This window comes from Saccopteryx leptura, chromosome X, assembly GCF_036850995.1.
Source record: "Saccopteryx leptura isolate mSacLep1 chromosome X, mSacLep1_pri_phased_curated, whole genome shotgun sequence".
Taxonomy (NCBI): Eukaryota; Metazoa; Chordata; class Mammalia; order Chiroptera; family Emballonuridae; genus Saccopteryx; species Saccopteryx leptura.
In genome coordinates this window covers 34675920-34688223 of record NC_089516.1, presented here as the reverse complement: position 1 = coordinate 34688223, position 12304 = coordinate 34675920, and the positions used below count along the sequence as shown (strand labels likewise).

The 12304-nt window shown below is 54.0% G+C and overlaps 1 protein-coding gene across 4 annotated transcripts in view; it reads left to right on the top strand.

Annotated features, from left to right (window-relative positions):
• PDZD4 (PDZ domain containing 4) overlaps positions 1-12304 on the top strand; it is a 30768-nt gene that overhangs the window by 14773 nt on the left and 3691 nt on the right. For 2 of the 4 annotated variants that reach the window (XM_066356608.1, XM_066356611.1), the window contains exons 2-4: positions 9924-10159; positions 11261-11351; positions 11813-11911. In XM_066356608.1, the coding sequence (XP_066212705.1) occupies positions 9924-10159; positions 11261-11351; positions 11813-11911 (426 nt within the window). Of the gene's footprint in view, positions 1-9923; positions 10160-10463; positions 10700-11260; positions 11352-11812; positions 11912-12304 lie in introns of all 4 variants that reach the window. The other 2 variants (XM_066356612.1, XM_066356613.1) reach the window with 2 other exon arrangements.

Genomic DNA, 12304 nt, shown 5'->3' with positions numbered 1-12304 from the left:
ACCACAGGTCAGGCAGTTGTGTACTGTTTGATTGCTTCTCAAACATGTCCTGACCAAGGGTTGAACTCGCAACCCCTGGGGCTCTGGGTCAACACTTGATGCACTGAGACACCTAGCCAGGGCTGGATTAACAATTTTCAAAATCCAGAGTTGGGAAGACAGGAATGAAGACTTATTTCTATTGGGCCACTGAAAAGCCTGCTGTGCAGGGAACATGCCGTTGGCTCTAGCTGCCCTTCTCTGGGCTTCTTTTTTCACCAATGCTCCGTCAGCTTGGAGGTACTGGGGAAGCCAGAGACACAGCTGGGGAAGCCAGAGACACAGCTGGAGCCGAAGTGTTCCCTGGAACTCCTCACTGCGGACCTGAGAGCCAGCTGGTCGATCAGGACTCCCTGTGGCTGGGCAGAGGTTGACTTCTGATTCCTGTTCTCTCCTAGCCTCACTTTCCTAATCCTCAGTGGGATTAGTTGAGTCATAATGTAGCAGGCCGTGGGCGTCCATGGCAATTATGTAGTTATCCACCTCCGTGAGGCTTTACCGTGACTGAAAGGGACTTCCCGGGGTTTCCCAAGGAGTACCCACGCTTCCCAAGGAGTACCTACTGGACCCCCAGAAAACCAGGCCTGGGCTCTTTTTCTCAGTTTCCTCCTCCCTCCTCCTCGCCTGCCCAGATTCCCCAGACTCCGCAGCAGAGCATTTGGGAAGTATGGCAGAGAGACGGCTCTTTGTCTGAGGCTCTGGGCTGGGAGGGGGGCGGGGCGAGCGTGCCTAGGGCCCCGCCCTCCTCCAATCGCCAGTGGCCTCCGCCCCTCCTCGGCTGGGCAGGGAGGGGTGGGGGTGGAGGGTAGCAGCAGCAGCAGCAGCAGCAGCAACGGCGGCGGCGGCGGCAGCAGGGGCGGCGGTTCTCGCTTGTACCTGGCCCCTGCCCAATCGCGACAGTCCCGAGCTTCCTGCGTTGCTTTCATCTGTCTCCGTGTCCCCTCCTTTCATGTCTCCTTCACCTGCTACTGGTGTCCCGTCTTACCCCTGTGTTCCCCTCGTCTACCTCCAATGTCCCTAAGGCTTTCTCTTTTCCTCATTCTTCTAGCATTATGAATTTTTCCTCTTCTGAACCTGTCCCATCAGCATTCAGGTGAACTCAGGTGACTCTTGTCCTTAGCCCCTTGATGATGAGAGAGCTAGGTCCCCGGGGCCATTCTCAGAGCGCAGAGCAGCAGGCAGTGGCTCAAGTGGCCAGACTCCCTGTTTCCGGTACAGCCTCTGTCGGTCCCCCTGCTGAGGCCCCTCACCTTTCTTGCTCACCTCCAACACCCTTAATTGTTAAAAAGTTCTTTTCACACCCACCACGACTCCCTCCAGATCCTCTTTTTGAGCTAGGCACCTGTCCCAGCTGTGCCTTGTCGCCACCCCCAATCATCCCCACCAGTTTTTTTGGGTAGTATCCCTCTGAAGGCAGACCTGCGCCTAGAGGGTCAATGTCCCCTCCTCCCCACTTCCTGTTCTCTTCTTCTTCTTCTTCTTCTTTTTTTTTTTTTTTGACAACAACAGAGAGAGGGACAGATAGGAACAGACAGACAGAAAGGGAGCGAGATGAGAGGCATCAATTCTTTGTTGCAGCTCCTTAGTTGTTCATTGATTGCTTTCTCCTGTGCCTTGATGGGGGGGGGAGGGGCTACAGCAGAGCGAGTGACCCCTTGCTCAAGCCAGTGACCTTTGGCCTCAAGCCAGTGGTCCCGTGCTCAAGCTGGTGATCCCATGCTCAAGCTGGTGAGCTTGCTCAAGCCAGATGAGCCTGTGCTCAAGCCGGTGACCTCGGGGTTTTGAACCTGGGTCCTTTGCGTCGCAGTCCAACACTCTATTCACTGTGCCACTGCCTGGTCAGGCTGTCCTCATCTTTTAAAAAAATTAAAATTTCAAAGACAGTTGACATACATTGTTATATTAGCTTTAGATGTACAACATAGTAATTAGACATTTGTGTAATGATCACCCTGACAAATCTCATGACTTCTGCTTAGACCCTGAGCTGGGGAGATCACGGCCCCCACCTTGGCCATCTGCAGGGTCATTTCTGCAAATGCAATACTAGAGGGAGCCAGTGGGAGTGGGGTGAGGGTTGGGGTGAAGCGGGAGGGTGGGGGTGGGGAAGATGGGAGGGTGCCCAGTCCTGCCCTTGTCCTGAGGGTCACTGAGGCTACCTGGCCACAGGGCTGGTTAAAACCAGCTTTCCCAGTTTTCTAGAACCAGCTTCCTAGTGCTCTTGGCCACCTCCCTTAAGGGTTGCGTGGCTGTGACTCAGCCCCCTGAATTCAATGCAGGAGGTCTGGGATAAAGGCCCTTCTCCCACCTGGAGTCCATGGTTCAAGGTATTCCCACCACACTACTTCACTCCCCTGGAACTCTAGGCTCCCTTCTTTTTGGGCAGGAAGTTGAAGGCTGTGGAGGGCGACAGTAGGGCCTCCTGAGCCTCCTCAGATCAGGTCTGGATGTGAAGTCAATGTGACTTCAGTGCCACTGCTCTCCTCTAACTGGCATTCACCAGACTGGAGCCCAGAGGCTGCAGTCTGAACCTGGCTGCCCAGGAGCCAGGTGCACAAATCGTCCAACTTTCACAGTCTACGGGGAAACAGAAAAACTCAGAACAGATCACAGGCTAGATTCTTTTTGTATGTGTTCTCTCTGATTATAAAAGTAATGTTCATTGGAGAAAATGCTGTGAAGAACAAAAGAGAAAACACATAAATACTGTTTCCACCTGGCCTAGGCTGCCTGCACCTGCTGAGATCCATACTCCCAGGAACCCCAGATTTCCACTTCTCTCACACAATATTTCTTTTTTTTTTCTTTTTTTTTTGTATTTTTCCGAAGCTAGAAATGGGGAGAGATAGTCAGACAGACTCCCGCATGCGCCCGACCGGAATCCACCCGGCACGCCCACCAGGGGGCGATGCTCTGCCCCTCCAGCGCGTCGCTCTGCCATCCCCAGCGCCCGGGCCACCTTTGCTCCAATGGAGCCTTGGCTGCGGGAGGGGAAGAGAGAGACAGAGAGGAAGGAGAGGGGGAGGGGTGGAGAAGCAGATGGGCGCTTCTCCTGTGTGCCCTGGCTGGGAATCGAACCCGGGACTTCTGCACGCCAGGCCGACGCTCTACCACTGAGCCAACCGGCCAGGGCCTCTCACACAATATTTCTATTTATCTTTTCCAACTTTCCCCCCATAAACATATATTTTATATGGTAATCATCATATCAATAGTTCATGTGTCATTTTACATCTTTAAGAAACAAAGGTTTGTTATTAGAAGACTGTGGTAGACACTTGTTGTTGTAAAGTTTTTTAGCATTAAAAAGAATGCTGAGCCTGACCAGATGGTGCCACAGTGGATAGAGCATCAACCTAGGATGCTGAGGTTCCAGGTTTGAAACCCTGAGGTTGCTGGCTTGAGTGCGGGCTCATTCAGCTTGAGCCGTGGGGTCACTGGCTTGAGTGTGGGATCATAGAAATGCTGGTTTGAGCAAGGGGTCACTGGCTTGGCTGGAGTGCACCTCCTTCTGGTCAAGGCACATGTGAAAAACAATCAATGAACAACTAAAGTGCCACAACTACGAGTTCTTTTTTTTTTTTTTTTTTTTTTTTGCGAGAGAGACAGAGAGGAACAGATAGGGACAGACAGGCAGGAAGGGAGAGAGATGAGAAGCATCAATTCTTCATTGCAGCTTCTTCGTTGTTCATTGATTGCTTTCCAGCAGAGCGAGGGAACCCTTGCTCAAGGCAGCGGCCAGCAACCTTGAGCTCAAGCCAGCGACCCTGGCTCAAGCTGGTGAGCCCACGCTCAAGCCGGCGACCTTGGAGCTTGAACCTGGGTCCTCTGTGTCCCAGTCCAACAAACACTCTATCCACTGAGCCACTGCCTGGTCAGGCTATGAATTGATTCTTCTAATCGCTCCCTTCCTATCTGTCTGTCTGTCTCGCCAAAAAGAATGCTGGTACCTCAATGAATTTAATATAGAATGACCATATGGCTCAGTGATTCCACTTCTAGGTATACTGTACCCCCAAAATATTTGAAAACAGGAACTCAAACATGAAGTCAGGGACTTGTGCAGGAATGCTCCTAGCAGCATGATTCCCAGTATCCAAAAGGTAGAAACTATTCAAATGTCTACCCATAGTTTAATGGAGAAACAATGCAGACTAGCTATACAATGAATATTTATTCAGTAATGAAGTACTCATGCTTGCTGCAATATGAATGAACCTAGAAAACTGGCTAAGGGAAGATGCCAGACACTTGGTACATACTGTAGGATCCCATTTATCTGAAACGTCGAGGTGGACAGCAATGAGATTGGTGGGGGCTGGAGTGAATGTGGAGAGAATGGGTTAGGGTGTTTCTTTTTGGGGTAGATGAAAACGTTTTATAATTAGAGGTAAAGGTTGTACAATGTGAATACACTAAATGCCACTGAATTGTACACTTTCAAGTGGTTAAAATGTTTAATTTTGTTAGGTGTATTTTACCACAATAAAAATAATGCTGCTTTTAATGTCCTTGTGATTTGCATAATATCTGTCATTATTTTAAGATTTATTATTTAGAGCAAATTGGTCAGATCAAAGAGGCTGATGAATATTTTCAAACTTTATAATTACTGACAAATTCCTTCAGAAGAAGAACCATTTACACCCTGGGGTAAGATGCAGAGGGAGTGTGTGATTGGGTGACGGGTCAGCCAGGGCAAGGGACCTGGTGCCATGGAGCCCGGAGGCGACTGCGGCTCTTGGGGCCTGTGGAGACTGGACAGTGAGTGCTCTCGGTGTAGAATGTGAGGGCCACCTGGGCCACATTTGGGCAATGGGGTACCTCTAAGGCTCGAGTCCCCTCTTCTTTTCATTTTTTTATTTTTTTTTATTTTTCCGAAGCTAGAAACGGGGAGAGACAGTCAGACAGACTCCCGCATGCACCTGACCGGGATCCACCCGGCACGCCCACCAGGGGCGACGCTCTGCCCACCAGGGGGCGATGCTCTGCCGCTACCAGAACCACTCCAGCGCCTGGGGCAGAGGCCAAGGAGCCATCCCCAGCGCCCGGGCCATCTTTGCTCCAATGGAGCCTTGGCTGCGGGAGAGGAAGGAGGGGGGTGGAGAAGCAAATGGGCGCTTCTCCTATGTGCCCTGGCCGGGAATCGAACCCGGGTCCCCCGCACGCCAGGCCGACGCTCTACTGCTGAGCCAACCAGCCAGGGCCTTCGAGTCCCCTCTTCTTAGTGGAAGTGACTTCCAGCTCAGTCTGGGTTGGGGTTGTGGTCCACGGGACAGCAGGAAAGAGCCTTGTGTGGGGAGGCCCGGAGTACAGAGCATGCAGTCTCAGGCAAGGCAAGTGCACTGTGAAACCAGCAAGACTGGCTGCCAAAGGGTAGGTTCTAGTTAAGGCAAGAAATAATGCCTGGCGCACGGCAAGGCTGGCACAGCCCGCCTGGGGTGCTAGAGAAGATGAGAGCCATTGGGAACTGCGATGCAGGGGGTACGCGGGATGTTCAAGTGGGCTTTCAGGTAATGCGAGGCGGTGGAAGATGAAGTGGATTTCTTCTGGGTTGTTCCCAGATAGGCAGGTTTGCACTAGGTTGTGAGTTTTCTGACAGTGGGCTCATCCAGCAAGTATCGCACTTCCTGAACTGGAAGGGCTTCTGGCGAAGCTGCCCACTCCGGGTCCGCATGGAACATGATCCTAATTGTGTAGTCTTTCTGGGTATAAGTAGCCAGGCTCCTGCCCTTGGGCATCCTGGCCTAGCGGCAGAACAGACTTGGAAGCGGAGCTGAGGGCCACCTTGCCCAGGAGCTCCTGGGAAGGCTGGGTGGTGGCTTCCTTTCTGACCTGAGGGTGAGCTGAGGACCCCTTGTCTGTGCGGGCCCAGCCTGGGCCTTCCACTTCTGGTGGGCCCCCTCAGATCAGTAATCACGATGTGTGTGAGTATATTTGGTGCATCCCTCAGAGCCTGATGGCTGTGAAACCTTCCCCACGTGTCTACCAAGGTCCAGCCTGTGTCACACGCCCAGCATGCTTAGCACGCTCCTTGGATGTTTGCTGGGCTTTTCATGGCTCCCGATGCACAGGTGCTTAGGCCAGATCTTAGAATGTGTCTGCTTACCAGCAAGTGTGGTTCTTTGGTTGGGATGGACACGCTTGGGCACCTGGCCTTGAGTGGGTGTACGTGACAGGAGAGGGGCAGGATGTAATGAGCAGGTGCTGAGGACACCAGCTCCTATTGCTCTGGTTCACAGAGAGAAGTATGTGTGAGGGAGCAGGAAAGAGGGGCAGCTGTGAAAGCTAGGGTAAAAGGTGATGTAACCCCCATACCCCTCCCCCCACAGGAAATGAGTAATTTACCAAAAGCTTAAGATGGAGACTAAGGAGGACAGTGCTGAGTGGGGCGTGGGGGTGAAGTGAAGTGAAGGGAAGACCTGGAAAAGTTCAACACAGGATCATATATCCACCCCCAGGGCCACCAAGCCCTATCCGTCACCCACACAATCCATTCGCACCCAGACCACCACATCCAGCCAGTTCATAGACACCACCCTTGCATAGGCTGGACCCACACACCCAGAGGCGGATTAAGGTCGGTTGAGGCCCTGGGCGCAGAAGAAAATATTGGGTCCCTTAAAAAAAAAAAAAAGACATAGGGAAAATAAAAATACATGTTAACCATATTTTTAAATAAATAAATAAATATTCTGTACTATTAATGTTAAAACTGCACATATGAAACCTAACTTGGTTTCATTAGAAAAAAGTGTAAAGTTGAGTTTTGCGGGGCCGTTTAGAAGTTGCGGCTCGGGGCACGTGCCATTAAATCTGCCTTTGCACACACCCACCCCACCGACTTCTCACTGCCTCCTGACACCCCTATTCCCACCCATGCCCACCACCACTCACATACCCTGTGCCCTCCTCCCATCCATACCGCACATGGGTAGCCAGCTCCCTCCCATACCCCCCCAGCCCCTTCTCCCAGGTCCCTGACAGAGCCCACTCCCTGTTCCCTCGACCCCCAGTCCCATGCTAGCCTCCACCAGGCCTGCAGTGCTGCGGCTCCTCAGGGTTCCTCCAACTGTCTGTGGAAGCTCAGGAACTCTGAAAGCACATGACAGTTTTCTGTATTTTTCAAATGTTCTGCAATGAACCTGTTTCTTTCTTTTTTTGTTGTTGTTGTATTTTTCTGAAGCTGGAAACGGGGACAGTCAGACAAACTCCCGCATGCGCCCGACCGGGATCCACCCGGCATGCCCACCAGGGGGCGACGCTCTGCCCACCAGGAGGCGACGCTCTGCCCACCAGGGGGCGATGCTCTGCCCCTCCGGGGCGTCGCTCTGTTGCGACCAGAGCCACTCTAGCGCCTGGGGCAGTGGCCAAGGAGCCATCCCCAACACCCGGGCCATCTTTGCTCCAATGGAGCCTCGGCTGCTGGAAGGGAAGAGAGAGTCAGAGAGGAAGGAGAGGGGGAGGGGTGGAGAAGCAGATGGGCGCTTCTCCTGTGTGCCCTGGCCGGGAATCGAACCCGGGACCTCTGCACGCCAGGCCGACGCTCTACCACTGAGCCAACCGGCCAGGGCCTGTTTCTTTGATAATTAGATAAAATTGATTGAAACATCTTTTCTGGCCCTGGCCGATGATTTGCTCAGTGGCTAGAGCATCGGCCCAACGTGCAGAAGTCCCAGGTTCGATCCCCAGTCAGGCACACGTGAGAAGCGACCCATCTGCTTCTCTTCCCCTCTCTCTCCCCCTTCTTTCTCTCTCACTCTCTTGCAGCCAGTGGTTCGATTGGTTCGAGCATCGGCCATCAGATGGGGTTGCCGGGTGGATCCCGGTCTGGGTGCATGTGGGAGTCTGTCTATCTCCCCTCCTCTCATTTAAAAAAAAAAAAAGAAAAAGAAACAAACAAACATATCTTTTTTGACCATGGAATGTTTGGAGAGAGGAGAGACATAAAAACTGAAATTATCTGTAAGGACATAATCAGGTAGCAGAAAGGGAATTAATTACTCCAGAGTAGCCACTACCAGCCAGGGGTCCCTGGATTTCCTGTGCTTTCCTAAGACAGCCTGCCTTCCTGGAGTGACATCCTGGAAGACATGATATTGCAGTTGGATTGGGTATCTTTATGCTTTATGAAGAACCCCATCCCTCTGAGCCATCCAGGGAGGAAGGTGCCACTGTGTGTGAGAAGACAGGACAGACAGTACAGCCAAACAAAAGGGCTCTCATTTGCCACAGCCGCCTGTGCCCTGCGCTTTGCCTGAGTGGGGCCCTTCACCCTCTCACCCTGCAGAAGCTCTGTCCGTGGGTACATAGCGCATTCCCGGGGCCTACCCTCTCCATGCTGACTGTCAGGTACTTTGCTTCCACCTGCAAACCAGCCTCCCTGTCTCTTGTGACCCGCTTTCCCTTCTCTGATGCAGGGCAGGTGGCACCTGCTCAGGGAGCCTCCCCTCACCCCCCTTCCTAGGCTGGCCCGGTGCTTCTGTAGCAGTCCCTGAAGGTCTGTTTTAGCGCTTACCTGCAAGGTGTAGCCATTTGGTATGTCATTGCTAGTGTGTGGCCTCCCTAGGCCCAGAACACCTCTTCCACAAGCTGAGTGAGTTGAAGACCCTGCCATCCCCTCCTCTGGGAACTGCTTCCTAATTCTCCCTCACTGACCCCATGGCTTTGTGTTTGTTCGGTCTAAATTAATCTTCTTGCTTCCCTGCCAAGGAGGGCCTTGAGGTTGCAATGTGTACTGTGGGGTTCACTAGCTCGAAAATGACCATCCCAAAGCCCAAGCCACTTGGGCCGCTACAGAAATTAGGGGCTGAGCCGGGGCCAGCCTTCTGCCCCTAGCTGCCTTGAAAGTAACTTGCTCCACCCAGCTGAGACCCCGCCCTGGATCTCTATCTGCCTGGAAGGCTCCCATCCTCCAGCCAGCATCAGCCTGTTTTTCCCTTCAGCCTACTGCAGTCCCACCTTCTCCTTGGCCCCCAGCCTGCTATGGCCTCCCCTACCCCCTTGCATATCTTGGCCTGGCTCATAACCTTTACTCACTCCCTTCATCTTACTGAGCCTTGGTTTCTTCATCTGCCAAATAGATTGTCGGGATCAGAATTGGGCACATCAGGCACCCAAGAAACAGTGGTGTTTGTATAAGGGCTACTTCCTTGGCCTTACACTGCCTAGCAATGCCAGAAGGCTCTGTGCATGTTGGCCTTTTCTCTATGATGAGTCTGTCACTACCTTGACAGAGGTCCTTTTCTTCTAGTCTTCTTATTCTTCCCAACCATCCCATCTGAACTCGTTTGTTGACTGACATCCATTGGGAGAGGAGTCAAGGTATTCGTCATACAACAGATGCTCAGTTATTGCCAAAGGGGGACTCCTCAATCTTTTAAAATTGATTTTAGAGAGAGGAAGGGGGATAGAGAAAGACAGGAACATTGATCTGTTCTTGTATGTGCCCTGACCAGGGATCAAACCAGCAACCTCTGCTTCGGGACGATGCTCTAGCCAACTGAGCTACTCAACCAGGGCACCTCAATCTTGAAGATGCTATCTCTGGCCTCAGTTCTGCCAGGACTTCTCTGAAGGAGAAGCAGTGTTGGAGTGAGGGGGACAGAAGGGTGGATGGCTCCTGGAGGAGGGGAGGGCTGGAGGATGCTCTAATGTGAGAGCAGAGGTCCCAGACCTAGTGCATAGTCACTGGGGCTCCCTGGCTTTGGGGGCATGGCTCAGCAACCCCTCAAACAGCACTGCGTGGGGACAGGGCTGAGAAGTGAGGTTCACATGGGAATGGGGGCACTAAGAGCAAGGGCCAAGGGTAGAGAGAGATTTCTTGGATGAGCAAATTGGGGCACTGGTCAGTGGGTTTTCATGGGAGCATGTCTCTGCCGCAGGTGAATGGGAAGGAGCTCTCCAAGCTGTCTCAGGAGCAAACCCTGGAGGCCCTGCGCTCCTCCAAGGAGCCCCTGGTGATCCAGGTGCTGAGACGCAGCCCCCGCCTCCGGGGGGACAGCTCCTGTCACGACCTGCAGCTGGTGGACAGTGGCACTCAGACTGACATCACCTTCGAGCATATCATGGCACTGGGCAAGCTGCGCCCGCCCACCCCGCCCATGGTCATCCTGGAGCCGTACGTCCTGTCTGAGCTGTGAGTCGCCCTCAGGAGGGCCCCGGGCCCTGCCTCCAGAGAAGGCATGCCACCAGGGGCAGCCATCCCCACACCACTCAGAGGCTGCATTGCTGCAGCTCTGGGCATGTCGGGGAGACCCTGACTGGCTTGCCCTCTCAGGGAGGAAGCAGGCTCCTTGGCCTAGAGTTGACTGTGACACCCAAGGGCTCAGAAACCTCCAGGCTTCTAGCCTCAGGATGGACACCAGCTGGGGAAGGGGCCAGGGGAGGCTGACACACAGGCTCCCCATTGTATCTACCCCCAGGGCCAAGGGAGCACCATCCTGGGACCTTGCTGCTGGAAGGTTGAGGTCCTCAGCTTCTCCTCCATCCTCTCTCTGCTGCCCATCGTCTTCTGCCTCACAAGCATCACACCTTGAATCTTCTTGCATCCTTGTCTGTCCCATTCCTCTCCCTGCTCTGAACTTCTTCCATCTCTTCGGCTTCTTTCTTTGGCCCGCTCAGAAGAAGGCCTCATCCAGGCCTGGTGGCTCATGACTGTGTGAGCGCTGACTCATTCTGCTAGTCTAAACCCTGGCTGCAGGGAGGTGGTCCTGGGATCCCCTCCTCAGAGAGGTAGGCCTAGGGCCGCCAGCAACCAAGCTTAGCTTTGGGGCAAATGGGGGTCCACCATTGGAGGTAGAGTGGGTCCTTTTCTGCCCCCTAGCAGTCCTCTGGGGCCTGGATAACTCCTGGGGGCATTGCATGAGTGGGGTCAGTGCTGGGCGGGTGGGGCACCCAGTTTGGAGAAGTTGGTCCCTGCCAGCTGGCATGGTTTGAAGAATCTGAGCTGGGGGGTGGTATGGGAAGGTGGGTGAGCTAGGCACGCCTGCGTCCTCAGTGCGGACCCTTGCACACTCCCATTCGGTGACCATTCTTGGTTTGTGCATGGATGCATGTAGCTCAGAAGGGAGGGGGCACTGGGAGAAGTAGCCTGGCTGCCTTCCCTGAGGGTGTACCCAGAGCAGGGCACCTGAGTGCAGTGGGACTGGCCAGCCTAGCAGCCGGGGCAAGGGTATGAGGGGAGCAGATGGCCAGGCTGATCCCCCCTTCTCCTGGGCAGCCCCCCCATCAGCCATGAGTATTATGACCCAGCGGAGTTCATGGAGGGCGGCCCACAGGAGGCAGACCGTATGGACGAGCTGGAGTATGAGGTGAGCCTGGTGGCCGGGGCAGGGCCCGCAGCCAGCCTCGGGAGCCAGGCCCTGGATGACTGTCTACAGCCCAGCCTAGGCCTGGCTCCTGCTGCTCCCCGGCAGGTGGGCCTTGTGGTCTTTCCCAGTGTGTGGCTTGTTACTCAGGCTCACCCAACCAAGTCTGGCTGAGTCGGGGAGGGCACGGGTAAGGTCCTATGGTCAGTTTATGTTGGTGAGTCTGCATCCCACACGTCTGTGTCCTGTGTATCTCGTATGTCTTGGGCATTTCCTGGTAGGGAAGACCACTGAACATGTGCGCTATTTTGGGATGGTGAGAGATCTCCAAACTTGGGGCTGGAAACTCAGCTCAGGTGAAGTGCTGCTGGGAGTCAGGGCTGAGCTGTGGCTGCCTTGCAGCATGGGGTCCTCGCTCAGTTCCCCGGCTTTCTTCCTGTTTCCCCCACCCCCTCTTGTGGCAGGAGGTGGAGCTGTATAAAGCCAGCCACCAGGACAAGCTGGGCCTGATGGTTTGCTACCGCACCGATGATGAGGAGGACCTGGGCATCTACGTTGGAGAGGTATGGAAGTAGGGATGTGGGGGTAGAGTCTTCTAGAAGGCAGCAGAGCCCTGTGCCATCTTCTTGTGTGCTCAGGCTTCAAAGCTGGACTTTGATGATGTTCATCTCTTGTGCACCAGGGAGGGGAACAGGTGCCATGACGGTGGGGGCTGAGGCAGGGTTTGGCACATTAACAAGCCCCATACCATCCAATCCCTTGGCCTCTCCACACTGCCCAGGACTCTGAGGCTGCCCACAATGACCAAACTGCTAGAGACAGGGCTTGCCAGTCAGTGAGTCCAGGACAGCTGATGACCTCAGTGAATATCCAGCCTGACAGCCCTGCCCAGCATACATGGCCAGGGTGGGACAGTGGGCAAGGCTGAGGTCCCAGCCAGGCTTTGTTCTTCCTTC